The sequence below is a fragment of the Anas platyrhynchos genome, chromosome Z (genome assembly GCF_047663525.1).
Source record: "Anas platyrhynchos isolate ZD024472 breed Pekin duck chromosome Z, IASCAAS_PekinDuck_T2T, whole genome shotgun sequence".
Lineage (NCBI taxonomy): Eukaryota > Metazoa > Chordata > Aves > Anseriformes > Anatidae > Anas > Anas platyrhynchos.
Window position 1 is genome coordinate 18,628,254 of NC_092621.1, and position 12,438 is coordinate 18,640,691.

Genomic DNA, 12,438 nt, shown 5'->3' on the forward strand with positions numbered 1-12,438 from the left:
AGGAACAAAAATGGGTTCTGGTTTTAAAACACTGTATTATGGTGTTTTTTTTTTTTTCTTTCTTATTTATATATTGAAGTATTTGCAATCTTGTACAGACATACAGCTTGTCTTAGAACAGGAAATGTTATCACCCCTTAAAATTGTATTACAAATATCCCATTTCTGAGTAGTTTGCTTTCAGGCCAGGATCTATCCACACAGAAATTGTTAAGAACATCAGTTGATGTCTAAAAAAGATATTTGAGGGGTGGTGGGTGAAGAAAAGACTTTATTTCCCTCACAATAAACTTATTGCAGGAAAAGGTTTACGAGTGTGCACAAGTACACTCAGAAATCGGTAGCCACTTGTTAAAATCCTGGAAGATTTTGAAATTGGTATCTTGATTTCTAGGACTTGGCTCCCAACAGAAACCGAAAGCTTGGGGCTGGCAATATTGATACTGTCCAACAGTAAGTATGAAATCAGAGTACACAGAAAAGAAGTGAAAGTATCTGCTTCCCTCCTGAACCTTTCCTCCCCCTACTTTAGAAAGCTTTTATTGATTGCCAGGGTGGACACAACCTAAGCAGAAGGTGAAATCGGACTCGGCCAACTCATAAAGGCAAATAATGGGACACCAGAAACCTGAAAATTTCACACAGTAGGTGCATAGTAACTGGTCTCAGTTTCGGTATTAGGTAAAGTAGAGCTATCTTTCAATACTGCTGCTTACTTCAGTGAACAGGACATTGCAGGAGCGAGTTAAAATGGTCATACTAGGACAGGCTGAAGATCCGTCTAGCCCCATATCCTCTTCATAAATGGCTCTTAGCACTCTCACATCCAGACAGACTGCCATTCTTTTTCCCATCCCAGGTGGCACCTACCAGCAAAGGTGGCAGAGATGCTTGTGCTGTGCCCCAAAACAGCCCTGAAAGACTTGGCTGTGGGAGGAGAGGCTGGGCAGCCCTCAGACTGGTCTTCAAGAACTTCATGAACTTCATGAACTGGTGGCCCACCAGTGGGGGTTGGTCTGTTCTCCCACGTGCCTGGCGACAGGATGAGAGGGAATGGTCTAAAGTTGTGCCAGGGGAGGTTTAGTTTGGATATTAGGAAGAACTTCTTTACCAAAAGGGTTGTCAGGCATTGGAATGGGCTGCCCATTGAAGAGGTCAAGTCACCATCCCTGGAGGTCTTTAAAAGACGTTTAGATGTAGAGCTTAGGGATATGGTTTAGTGGAGGACTGGTTAGTGTTAGGTCAGAGGTTGGACTCGATGATCTTGGAGGTCTCTTCCAACCTAGATGATTCTGTGATTCTGTGAGTGTGCAGTGGGAAGCCAGTACAGATGTGAAAAGAAAGGTCAAAAGATGAAAAAGTAGAAAATAGAGAGGCAGGCTAAGAGCCCTTGGTCCCATAATCCTCATTTCATCATTTGCATCATTCCTTCTACGACATTAATTTCACTGCCACTAGTACCAGCAGGTAGAAGTTTCAAATGATAATGGGTACAATTTTCTTCCATTATAATTTCACGTTGGAAGCTGTTGTGTGTGGATCAATCTCTCACAAGGGCAGCTGAAGAAATACAAAAGAATTTTATAAATTGGATGGAAAAGAAAAGAAAGCGTCCCTAAATGGTTTGCAGACGTCTCCCTCCTTCTCCTTTCATCCTTTATTTGCTACGTGTGAATCTATAGGTTACACCCATAGGGTAAATCAAACAATGCCAGGGAATCACAGCCACTGGTCCCTGGCGTGGCAGTGGCCTGACCTGTGAGAGGGCTCCCAGACCTTTCCTGTGCTCAGGGATCAGCCAGGGAGGGACCATTCCCAGTGAGCAGTCTGGGCCCAGACACCTTGTGTCGGAGGTGGAGGTGGTTGAAAGACAATGACACAAGCCATTCTGGACACAAGCCATTCCCTGCCACTCAGCTTCAGCAAAGAATGGTCCCCAGCAAATTCACTCAAGTAGATGCAGGCAATGTAAAAGTACTTCTATGGATTTGGGAGCAAAACTGTTCTGAGCTTCCATGCGTAGTGGCTCTGCCATCACCAATCTTACTCTGTCATTAATGGGTAGGCACAACAGTGATGCTTTCAGTCATGTTTTGTTGTTTTTTTTTATTGAACAATAATAACATATACTTTTAAAAATCAACCAGCTTATTAGATTTACATTCAAGAACTCATAATGTCATTTATGACACTTGCAAAATAGTAATAATGTATGCAAATATTTACTACATTCTTTAAATAATTCTCTTCAGTCTGCTGAAGGAACATGGTTTTGATCCTGCTCTCACTGAAATTGAGAAAAGATTACTTTTTATATCAATAGATGAGAAGCAATATCGTTGCCTATAAATATCCCCAGATAATATTATGCTCTCTCTATCTCTCTACAGGTTAAAATGTGGTATATGCTAGTTCAAGATTTGTATTTATGTTTCTTGGACTGTCATGGCAAGAGGACCTGTGCTGCCCTACTGATGTCTGGATGTTCTCTGCTGTTATTGTCCTTTTGTTCTGACACGGCGCGGCTCAGTGCTTCCCTCCCAGCTGAGAGCACACTGCTTTCACTGAAGCTGGCTTTGCATCAGGGTTTGGACTCTTGAAAGTCTTTGCAGTTTCCTGTTAATAGTTTTAAGTTATGTTTTGAGACTCTGCACCAAACCTTGCCTGTGGTACTGCATGCGCCTTCTCTCACTGAGGTCACTGCCAAAGCTCACGTTGCTTTCAGAGGAAATAATTCAATTCAAACTGCATTTCCAATGAGCATGCTCTGCCTTAGGTGGCAGTTCATGCAATCCAGGTTCACTCAGATATAGCTGCATTCATTTCCATTGTCTGAGGGTCTGGTTGTTTCTAAATGTGTTAGAAAACCCATCAAAGTGTAGATTATTATGTTACAAATTCATAATCCAGTTTGGGCTGAATGATGGACTGACAGTTCCTACAGCACTCTAAAGTAGATAAATTATGGGGCAGGAGCCAATGATGAGGATGGAAAGTACAAAGACCCATTTGCTGATGTCTGGCCTTGATCCCAGTCTTCCCCAAGGAATGCAAGTATTGCCTTAATGGCACCAAAATAGCTGCTTTATAGAAACATATACATTTAAATAATGCTAAACAGCTTTTTTTCTTTTCAGATCATCCTCTACAAATCTGTATAATTTACTGAGCATGTTTCTCTGTACAGAATTTAACTTTAGAAATCACCTTAATACAATATATGACTGCAGTATCTCAGCTAAGTTTTTCATAATATATAAGCTTAAATGCTGTGTGTTTTCTTCCTGAAGAAAGGTGTATTTATCTCCAAGGGATTGTCACCAAATTAAAAAAAAAAAAAAAAAAAAAAAAGGAACAGAAAATTATAGGTGACTAACATTGGCTTATTTCATTCACACTTCTGTGCTCCTACATTGTTATTTATTATTCTTGTCAGTGTGACTCAGGAGGGGCATTGCTTTCTATCCTGGCATTTGTTGATGTGCATTTCTTTTGCAATAGTTTCACACACCCAAACTGTCCACTGAATTCAGTGAGAGCTTTCCTGGCCTGAGGCTGCAAGAATCAGCCTTTGTCATTATTTAAACGAATTGTGTTGTGGTTTGTTGTTTTTTTTTCAATATTACTATACATTCAGCAATCCACAATATGTTTCTCTGTTCAAATACTTATCAAAACAAATATCAAAAATCATATACACTGTACAGTCTATTTTTAAGTAAACATTTTTTCTCATGAAAAACAGAATCACAATTGGCCTTCAGAGGTTACATTTTCATATGATATAGATCTACTTTGTTCTTAAAGTGTGTTGTTGCATATTCAATAATCTGTGAGAAATGCATTCACTTGACAGTCTTACTAGCGTCAGTAAATATCAGCGAGGATTTAGCCATTTCATTACCGGAGACCGAATTGCTTTCTCCTTAACAAATTCCTCTTTTACAGAATTGCCATCCCCTGATGCCATGTCGTTCTCTGAAAATATAATTAAGAAAAAAAATAGTAAATTTCATAATAATGAGAAAAATAGAATATTTTCCTGCAGCAATGTTTCTGTCTTGGGGAACACCTAGAAAAAGGTCAGTTGACAACTCTTCTTGCAGGAATCAAGCTGAATGCCTCCAGTTAGCCAGTCATAAAATTTCTGCTAAATTATGGCACAAGGCAGATGTGTTTTCTAATAGTTTAAGCATAAGGCAGGTGACCTGAGTTCAGTTTCCAGTTCTCACTGTAGCACTCATATGTGACATGGGACTAAACCACACATCCTCACAGGGATAGCTACAGCAGTAAATTAAAGATGCCTGCAACTATTCTGTGGCTGAGGCCAGCTGGCATACAATAGCTTGATCCATGCCATTAAGCTCTCTTGTGCTCCAAAAAAAATAAAAATAAAAAAGTAAAAGATATCCCATTTGTCTACTGGAAGTGGTTCCTGGCTCACGCTAATTCCTGAGCTGCGGCTGAGGCTGCTTGGCAGGGCTGGCTGGCCTGGGGCAAAGCACACCAACTGCTGCCCTACTGTTTGACAAAGAAGGTGATCACATTGCAATACACAGGAACACACTTTGGCACCCTTTAATTCACTAGAGCATATGTAGCCACAATGCCTATATAAATTAGTGTCAGAAACTCATCCAATTAAAATACAGAAACATTCACAGCTGTTTTAATTAGCTGAGAATCTGTTCTGGGTTACAGAGCTGACTCTGAAGACCACAATCAAATCAAATCTTGCATGGTCATCCCATGAACTACTGCACACAGAGGTCCTGGTTCAGTGATGAACTTCTGAGGGACAGATTTCAGCATGAAATCTTTACATGGGTGAAAAAGTTCCATTTGTTTCCATGGGGTCAGGATTTCGTCCTGGCTCCTATCAGGCAACGTGGTGAACACTGAGCGTGCTGAAGGCTTGGGACAAAACTCGAGGAAGAGGAAAGGGGTGGAAGCACTGAGGAAAACAGGCTACCTGGGAAGATCTGGAGTATAGACTAGGCACAGAAAAAAAAAAAAAAAAAAAAAAAAAAAAAAACAAGACAGGAATGATTTTCATGATGTCTTAGTGCCTAATAATAAAGGCAAAAGAACACAATCACACAGGAAAATCAGGAAGGATCAGGACTGATCCATCTTGCAAAGTGTTTTTCAAAAATCCTTTTAAAAGTAGTAGGAGCATAGGCTCAAGCAGTTTGTTTCTGTCTAACCTTTTCTAACTAAAGAGGGGGAGGAAGATAAGTACCAAGGCAACAAACTCTAGATACTTTAATATAACAGGAGAAAATCAAAACAAGGCAAGCAAACTGCAGCAGGAGGAGAAATATAATTCAAAAACTTTGGGGTGAAATTTTAAAGAAGCCAGTAAGATCTAGGATTAAGTCTCTGATATTTATTTAAAATGCTTGTATTTCTTTTCATTTTGATTGTGTTTAAATTTGGGGTAAATACAGTTTGGTTAGATATACCTCAGTGTCATCAAGAAAAAGAGTCAAAAGAGGAAGAAAAATTAATCACAGATAAAAAAAATATATATATATATTCCAGTTTTTCACATCTTAAAAAAAAAAAAAAAATCTTGAAAAATCTGTTACAGGCTTCACAAACAGTCTTAAACATAATAATTTATTCCAAAGATATTGGAATAATTAAACTAAGGCATTTCATAAAACAGCTCATTGACATATGAAAAAGTAGAAAACTCTGTCTTAATGAGAAAAAGATATTATTTTTACTGTATATAGCTGACAGTGGTAAAATAATCTAGTGAAATTGTATTTGGATTTCATCTGAACTGGCTAATGCAAGTCCTAGTGTATCCTCCCTTTGCACAGGTGTCATCGCACTGCTAGTGCATTCAACAGCTGCAAAGTATTTTGCCCATGTTAGTAGTTCAAAATGTTTTTACCATGTTTTACAGCTCACATAAATCCTTGCCTTATGTTAAGAGAGCTGCCAACAAGGGAAAAGAAAGAAAAAGAAAAAGAAAAAAAAAAAAAAGCTATGTAGCTTGTGTTGTTAGCTGTTTGCACGGGTCCACCAAAGTACACACCACTCATGCACAGCATGCACAGCATGCTAGTAGATCACATACAAGGCAATTTCTGCTAAAATCGCCTGCCCCACCAAGTCTTACCTGTGTGTGAAATTATTTTTCGTCGATTTGGAGGCTTTGAAGCAGACAGCTGAAAAAACGGGAACTTCAAGCACTTCCCAGTTACTCTGTCACAGATGCCAGACGGGCAATTGCAGGTTTTCCTGCACTCCATGCCGTAGGTACCGTAGGGACACTCTGAAAATAAAATTAAAAAATAAAAAAAATAGAGAAGGCCATATAGCACTGCAGTCATCAGTGATCCAACTCAGCACTCTCAATAGCTGGCCTGCATATAATAGCTGGCCTGAAACTGCTGTAGTATTAAATTGCAAATATAAAGCAATATGCATATGCGAACATGTAATCACAGAGGATGTCATTAAAGGATTAGTATTGCATTTAGAGAAGAACACTTCCAAAAGTTTCTGAGTCCACTGCTTGGGCATGACATTACCTAACCTGGGGGACCCTCAGGACTCGGAGCTGCCCGCACCGAGGCTGCCTGCAGCAGGAGCACGGCACCAGCTGGGAGACAGCCACCAGCATGACCCTGAGGAGCTCTCCAGGGTGGCAGTGCATCCTCCTGTCCCCAAACCCCGGCGAGGTGAGGAACGCTCCCAGGGATGTGCAGGGATGTGCGTGTATGAAAAGACTACTCAAAGGTCTGCCTTCCGCTGGCCAGCAGCAGCAAGCTCACACACATCTTCAGCCTAGCGAGTAAGTGTGCTCAAAAAGGATCACGGCACTAGAAGGTCTGTCTGCTGATATACTGCATCTGGCCCATTTCTGATCTCCCATCCCTGAGCAAGCTGGCAGAGAAGCACCAGAAGGCAGGTGTCAGGTTGGAAACTAAAGTTTCTTGGCAAAGCTTAAATCAGGTGCAGAAGGTTTGCCCCATCCCATGACAGATATAGATTGCTTGATAGGGGATGCTTTGCCTGTGCTAGATTGTGTAATGCTTCAGAGTGTTTAGGCCTGGTGTCACAACACTTTTCATCCTCTCTTTTTCTGTTTTCCTCTCTTTTGCTGTTTGTACATTTGCAGGACCCAAGCTTTAATGATGGAGAAAAGGAAAATCCAGTTCCAGCATCCTCTTTCCAAACCACCCAAGAAGAGATCATCCCAAGTGGTGTTTAGGGTGTAGCAGGAGAAGGATCTGTATGCTCAAACTATCCTTTCCAACCCAGGGTGTATGGTCACCCTAAATGAGAAGTCCCAGAAAGTTTCCCTTTCAAGTCCTAAAAGCAGATGAATTCTGTGTTAGACCAAGGATCCATCTAGCCCATGCTGCCATAAAATACTTCAGAAAAATGATGATCATAGCACATATGATACTTTCCTGTCATGACTTACCACACATGACACCTCCCTATCATGTCTTCCTTTTCTCTCCCATTTCATGCTCTGGGAATTCCCAAACCAGACATGGTTTCTGTGCATTTAACATCCCACAACACAATTGTCCTTCTCTGCCCAGTTTCCTCTTGAATCAATGCAAATATGTAGTTTTGCTATACAACCTAGACTATCTGGAAGATCAGGCTAATGAGGCCAACATTTGACAGTTCTCTGCATGCCCAATGGGTATACATTTGTAAAGAAAAAGCACTTTAAAAACAGCCAGCTCCCTCCTGGGCACTGTGCAGTGACTCCCTCCAGCTCAGAGGACCTCACTGAGCTTTGTCACCTTCCCCAGCAAGGGGGAAGCATCCCAGCCAAGGATGCTCTTTGATCAGCAGTTTGTTCACATAAAGCAAAACCCAGATCCTGACCAAAAAAAAAAAAAATAGTCTGCTTGTGCAGAGTCCTCCCTGAAAGACAAGCTGCGAGGGCTGACAGCATGGGGCATTAATCTGCGTGTTGTGGCTGCTCAGCCACCCAGCTCAGCAATGTGGGTTGCAAAGCTGGGCACAACAGAGTGGAAAAAAGCCTGAGTCCACAGCGCTTGTCTCCATGTGCAGTAATCCTGGCCTTGATGATGCTCGTCAGGTCTGGTGAAACTGAGAGATCTGAGTCAATTCTGCCGTTCAAAGGTTATGTTCAGCAGGAGCCTGCTCCTACGTTAATTAGCAAGTAGCCTACAGTGATTTAAGGGAAACAAGAGCAGACTCTCACTGTGACAGAAATGTCTCAAACTAAGAGTCTATTTACAAATAGAAGGACAGAGCACCTTTCTTCCTTAGTCTGATTTGGATGATAATAACATTGTTACTGATAAGAATACGATACACTCTTATAACACTTTTTAGATAAGAACCACCAAAAATATTAACTAATACTCAGAAAACTGCTCAGACACACACAGGGCATACTCTACACATTCTAGAATTAAGAAATTAAAGAAAAGAGAACTCAGGTTATTTGTCTACAACTCTAAAGTAAATCAGTCACATTAGAGAGAATCCAATCACGCTGGCTACACAAATTATTACAAGCATGAAAGTTATTAAAATGAGTGAGTGACCTACTATCATGGTTATAAATGCATACTTAAAATAATAATACTTGGTCTGATGAAGTTCACATAGTTACAGAAAGAGATTGCACTATCTCAGAGCTGATATCTCAGAGCTGATCAGAGATTAAAAAGAATAATTAGAAATGAGATATATATATAGTATTATATATCTATAACATCTAGTGCAAATCTGTATATGGGGAATACAAGCTTTAAATACCAACTTAAAGTTTAGCTATGGCTTTATTGAAATCAATGAGAGAGTTTTCATTGACTCACTGGGAGAAAGAATTTTACATTTTCTACAGAGCTTCCAAGACTCAGCTACAGAGATTCAGATCTCATGTCTCTCAGTGTTGCTTTTTTCCCATTTCAAGCTTTCTATTGAAAATACATTTACATGAGGTTATTGAAAAGTACAGAATAGTTCAAAAAACTGTTAAAAGAACTAGAGCTGGTACCTTGCACTGCAGCATTTTTAATACACTGAAGATCAGTCAGCTATCTCTGGAAAATACTATTTTGGTGGGTGCACCAAAGTTACTATCTTTATGCGTAAATTCTAACCTTTAGAGACAAGAGGAGTGTTTTCAGTTTCACCCTCAAACATGCACATTAATACATTTTTACATACCAACGTAAATAAACGTGTGCTCTATGCAAGTCATCCTGAATGATTTTTGCAGCGTCTGGTCCTAAGTCATGCCTTGAGCTGAGACTATTAATACTCCTAACATTTAACTGCCAAAACGCCTCTGTGTTTAAGGAAGTTATTCAGAGGCATATCTGTATCTGCTTACTGAAGTGGTACACGAACACTGGAAAACTCACTGCTTCCACGCTTTGCAAAGCATCAGTTTTACTTACTTTAAAAGCTTTCCTCCTACCTCTCAGCAGCTTGATACCCCCTCTCCTTTAGAAGATTGTCCTTTTTGCACAGAACAACAACAGCTCTTAATTGAAAAATGCCGTCATGACGAAAGACATCAGCATGCAGCCTACCTGGCGTCAGCTGGGAGCAGTGGCTGCCTGCTCCTCTCCCCTCCAGCTCCTGCTCTTTATCCCTGCCCGTCACGCAGGAGGGTCTCTGCCTCCCCTGACCACATCCCCGGAGCAGCTGGGTACCTCAGAGGCAGGAGTGAATGAGGCACGACAACATCCCATGGCAAGGTTGGACGTGCAAGATTAAGGTCTCTGCAAGTTACACAAAGGCACCCAGCCGCTCAGCAGAAGGGTCAGGACTAGCACCTGTGTCTCCAAAGTCCCAGTCACAAGCCTTATCTCTGTGCACAACCCATCCAGATTTCCTCACAGGTGTCCCCAGGTCTAAACAACACTCTCCCATCAACAAGGCTGTTCCTTCCTACGTGTAACACCTGTTAATACCAGCAGGTATTTTTCACTTTCTTCTTGGCTAGGGGCCTGTTTCAGACCTTCCAAGCAAGAGGCAAGTCCTACAGGTCGGCTGCTGTCAAACTGCCACAGCGGGTGCATGCAAAGTGAAGGTCGTTACCTTTGCAGATACCAAATTCATCACCAAAGTCATCCTCCTCAGTGTAAAACTGGCACTTCAGCCCCGGGCCACACTTGACACCATCCATACCGGAGACGGTGCGGTAGCAAGTCTCCCCCAGCGCGGCCGCGCACACCCTGCAGCAGCCGCAGTCATCCAGCACCGTCCGCTTACAGCGCAAGGTGCTTTTGCACGCATTGCTCTCACAGGGCTCGGGGCAATCTACTGCATATTTCGCACTCCAAGCGGTTCCAGCGTGCATGGGCGTCAGCAGGAGTGTGAGCAGCAGGAAGACCTTCATGTCTTGCAGGGGTCAATGCTCGGTCCCAAAGAGCAGGTTTTAATGTTCAGCCCGGTGCCTGGTGCTGAGGGAAGCAGCAGTACAGAATCCAAAGCAGTAGCTGCACACATCAGCCTACAAGTTTATGAGCTTTATACAGCGTGTTGCCCACATGCTGCACCGTCGTCAGCTTCCTCAATCCGGCAGCGTTGCTCCTGCCAGCCTCCCCTGTTTCAGTTTATGAAATCCAGGATGAAGGTTGGATTAGCACTCTGCTGCCATCCAGGAATTGAAAAGCCTGAGCTGATGTAATCTGTTATGTTTAGTTGGTTGTTTTGCATGAGGACTGAAAACTCTCTCACATCCGTCTCAAATGCTCAAGGACGTCTGCCAAAAGGAAAGAAAAAAAACCACACACAACCAAAAAAAAAAAAAAAAAGAGAGAGAGACAAGTAGGTTGCATACCTTCCTTCAGGACAGGGATGGCTCTGAGGCGGGCGCTGCTGACAGCACCACTCTGCCCTGCACACACAGCTCCTGCGGCCAGAGGAAAATCACACCGACTCACCTCCCAGCTCAAAAGGATAATTTTGCAAAGAGCAAAGCTTTGCTTTCCCCTTCGAGGGGAGGTGGGCAGTTGCTGCAAAGCGCAACGTGAGATCATGCCATTTAATGTCCGAGTTCAGATATTTCAGCACCGTTTTTCCTGCCTGCTCTGAAATGGTACTTTTTAATAATTATTTAGGTGGGGATGAATTAAACATTTCACTCAGAGGTTATTGCTAGAAACAGGTCAGACAGAAACCAGAATTTTGTGGGATCTTCCGCAGGAAGTTGAGGAAAATGGTCAATGGGATGCCCCTGACCTCACAACCAAAGGGGGAAATCCCCATCTGTCACCAACACCGGCTGCACAGCCCAAATGTGGATCCGGAGGGACTGATTCTCCCCTCCTTTACACTACCTCTACCCTGACCAAGCTCTGTGGGATGCCCTGGTGTTGCTCCTGAATGAAACTAATGTAAATAAACTGAAAATAAGCCTCAATTTCCCCTCAACCCTTCTTAGACTTCATTCACGCTGCCAGAGACTTGACAAGAAACAGCAAACAAGCTAGGAGTTCAACACAACAGACGAGCCATCAGAGAGATGGAAATTTCTGCTCTAGAGAAAGATCTGCAGGAAAGGAGAAAAGGAACAAACCTAATCATAAAGAAATCTCTGAACAGCAAAAATTGCTGCCACCGAAGTTAGTGGGAAGAGAGTCAAAGTAAACTTGTAGGTGGCTAGCTTGCCGTTTGGGAATCCTGCATCTTGCGTGGGCTGAGGATGCTGCCAGAAGGCTGCCAAATAGAAGGAAAGGCTGGAAATATGCTGGAAATACAGGGGATCAGGAAAGCCTTTTCTTCATGAATGCAAATGTTTATTGATAGGTCCTAAACAAAATGCTTGACTCTTCTGCCTTGCAAGGAGGCAAAGAAAACCAACATATAGTACGTTGCATTTTAGGAAATGTTTCTGGTATATGTGGTATACGTGGCCATAAGAGAGAGGAGAGGAGAGGAGAGGAGAGGAGAGGAGAGGAGAGGAGAGGAGAGGAGAGGAGAGGAGAGGAGAGGAGAGGAGAGGAGAGGAGAGGAGAGGAGAGGAGAGGAGAGGAGAGGAGAGGAGAGGAGAGGAGAGGAGAGGAGAGGAGAGGAGAGGAGAGGAGAGGAGAGGAGAGGAGAGGAGAGGAGAGGAGAGGAGAGGAGAGGAGAGGAGAGGAGAGGAGAGGAGAGGAGAGGAGAGGAGAGGAGAGGAGAGGAGAGGAGAGGAGAGGAGAGGAGAGGAGAGGAGAGGAGAGGAGAGGAGAGGAAGTAATAATTCAATAAATAATAAGTAATAATTCAGTACTTCTAATCACAGTGGGCAGATGTAAGAAGTTTACATGCCTGTTTTCACACATAATTCAAGATGACAAACAGTGAGTTTAAAGTGTAAAATTAAAACATCAGGGCTGAAGTCTCACACAAACTGCACGAGTTCTACCGGTAGCCATGAAGAGCAGTAGTAGACAACCTTATCTTCAAAATCGCATGTAGCTGTCCTCT

General features: G+C 42.5%; 1 protein-coding gene across 2 annotated transcripts; it reads right to left on the reverse strand.

Annotated features, from left to right (window-relative positions):
• Nucleotides 1-2,077: 2,077 nt before the first annotated feature.
• ESM1 (endothelial cell specific molecule 1) lies at nt 2,078-10,731 on the reverse strand. Of its 2 annotated transcripts, none has more exons than XM_027446861.3 (3): nt 10,069-10,703; nt 6,137-6,292; nt 2,078-3,978 (listed from the first exon to the last, which is right to left on the reverse strand). In XM_027446861.3, exons 1-3 carry the CDS (start codon nt 10,367-10,369, stop codon nt 3,878-3,880), a joined length of 558 nt encoding a protein of 185 aa, XP_027302662.1. In that variant the 5' UTR covers nt 10,370-10,703; the 3' UTR covers nt 2,078-3,877. The 2 variants fall into 2 exon arrangements, with proteins under 2 accessions (XP_027302662.1, XP_071886786.1); XM_072030685.1 differs by lacking the exon at nt 2,078-3,978 and adding an exon at nt 3,997-4,997 and having other exon boundaries at nt 10,069-10,731.
• Nucleotides 10,732-12,438: the final 1,707 nt, after the last annotated feature.

Excerpts from the sequence above, each read along its gene's own strand:
- ESM1 (XM_027446861.3), bottom strand. The coding sequence starts at position 10,369 with ATGAAGGTCTTCCTGCTGCTCACACTCCTGCTGACGCCCATGCACGCT. Across the intron at positions 6,293-10,068 it reads TGAATTTGGTATCTGCAAAG|AGTGTCCCTACGGTACCTAC; the intron begins GTAACGACCTTC and ends TTTTATTTTCAG. Across the intron at positions 3,979-6,136 it reads AAAAATAATTTCACACACAG|AGAACGACATGGCATCAGGG; the intron begins GTAAGACTTGGT and ends TTATATTTTCAG.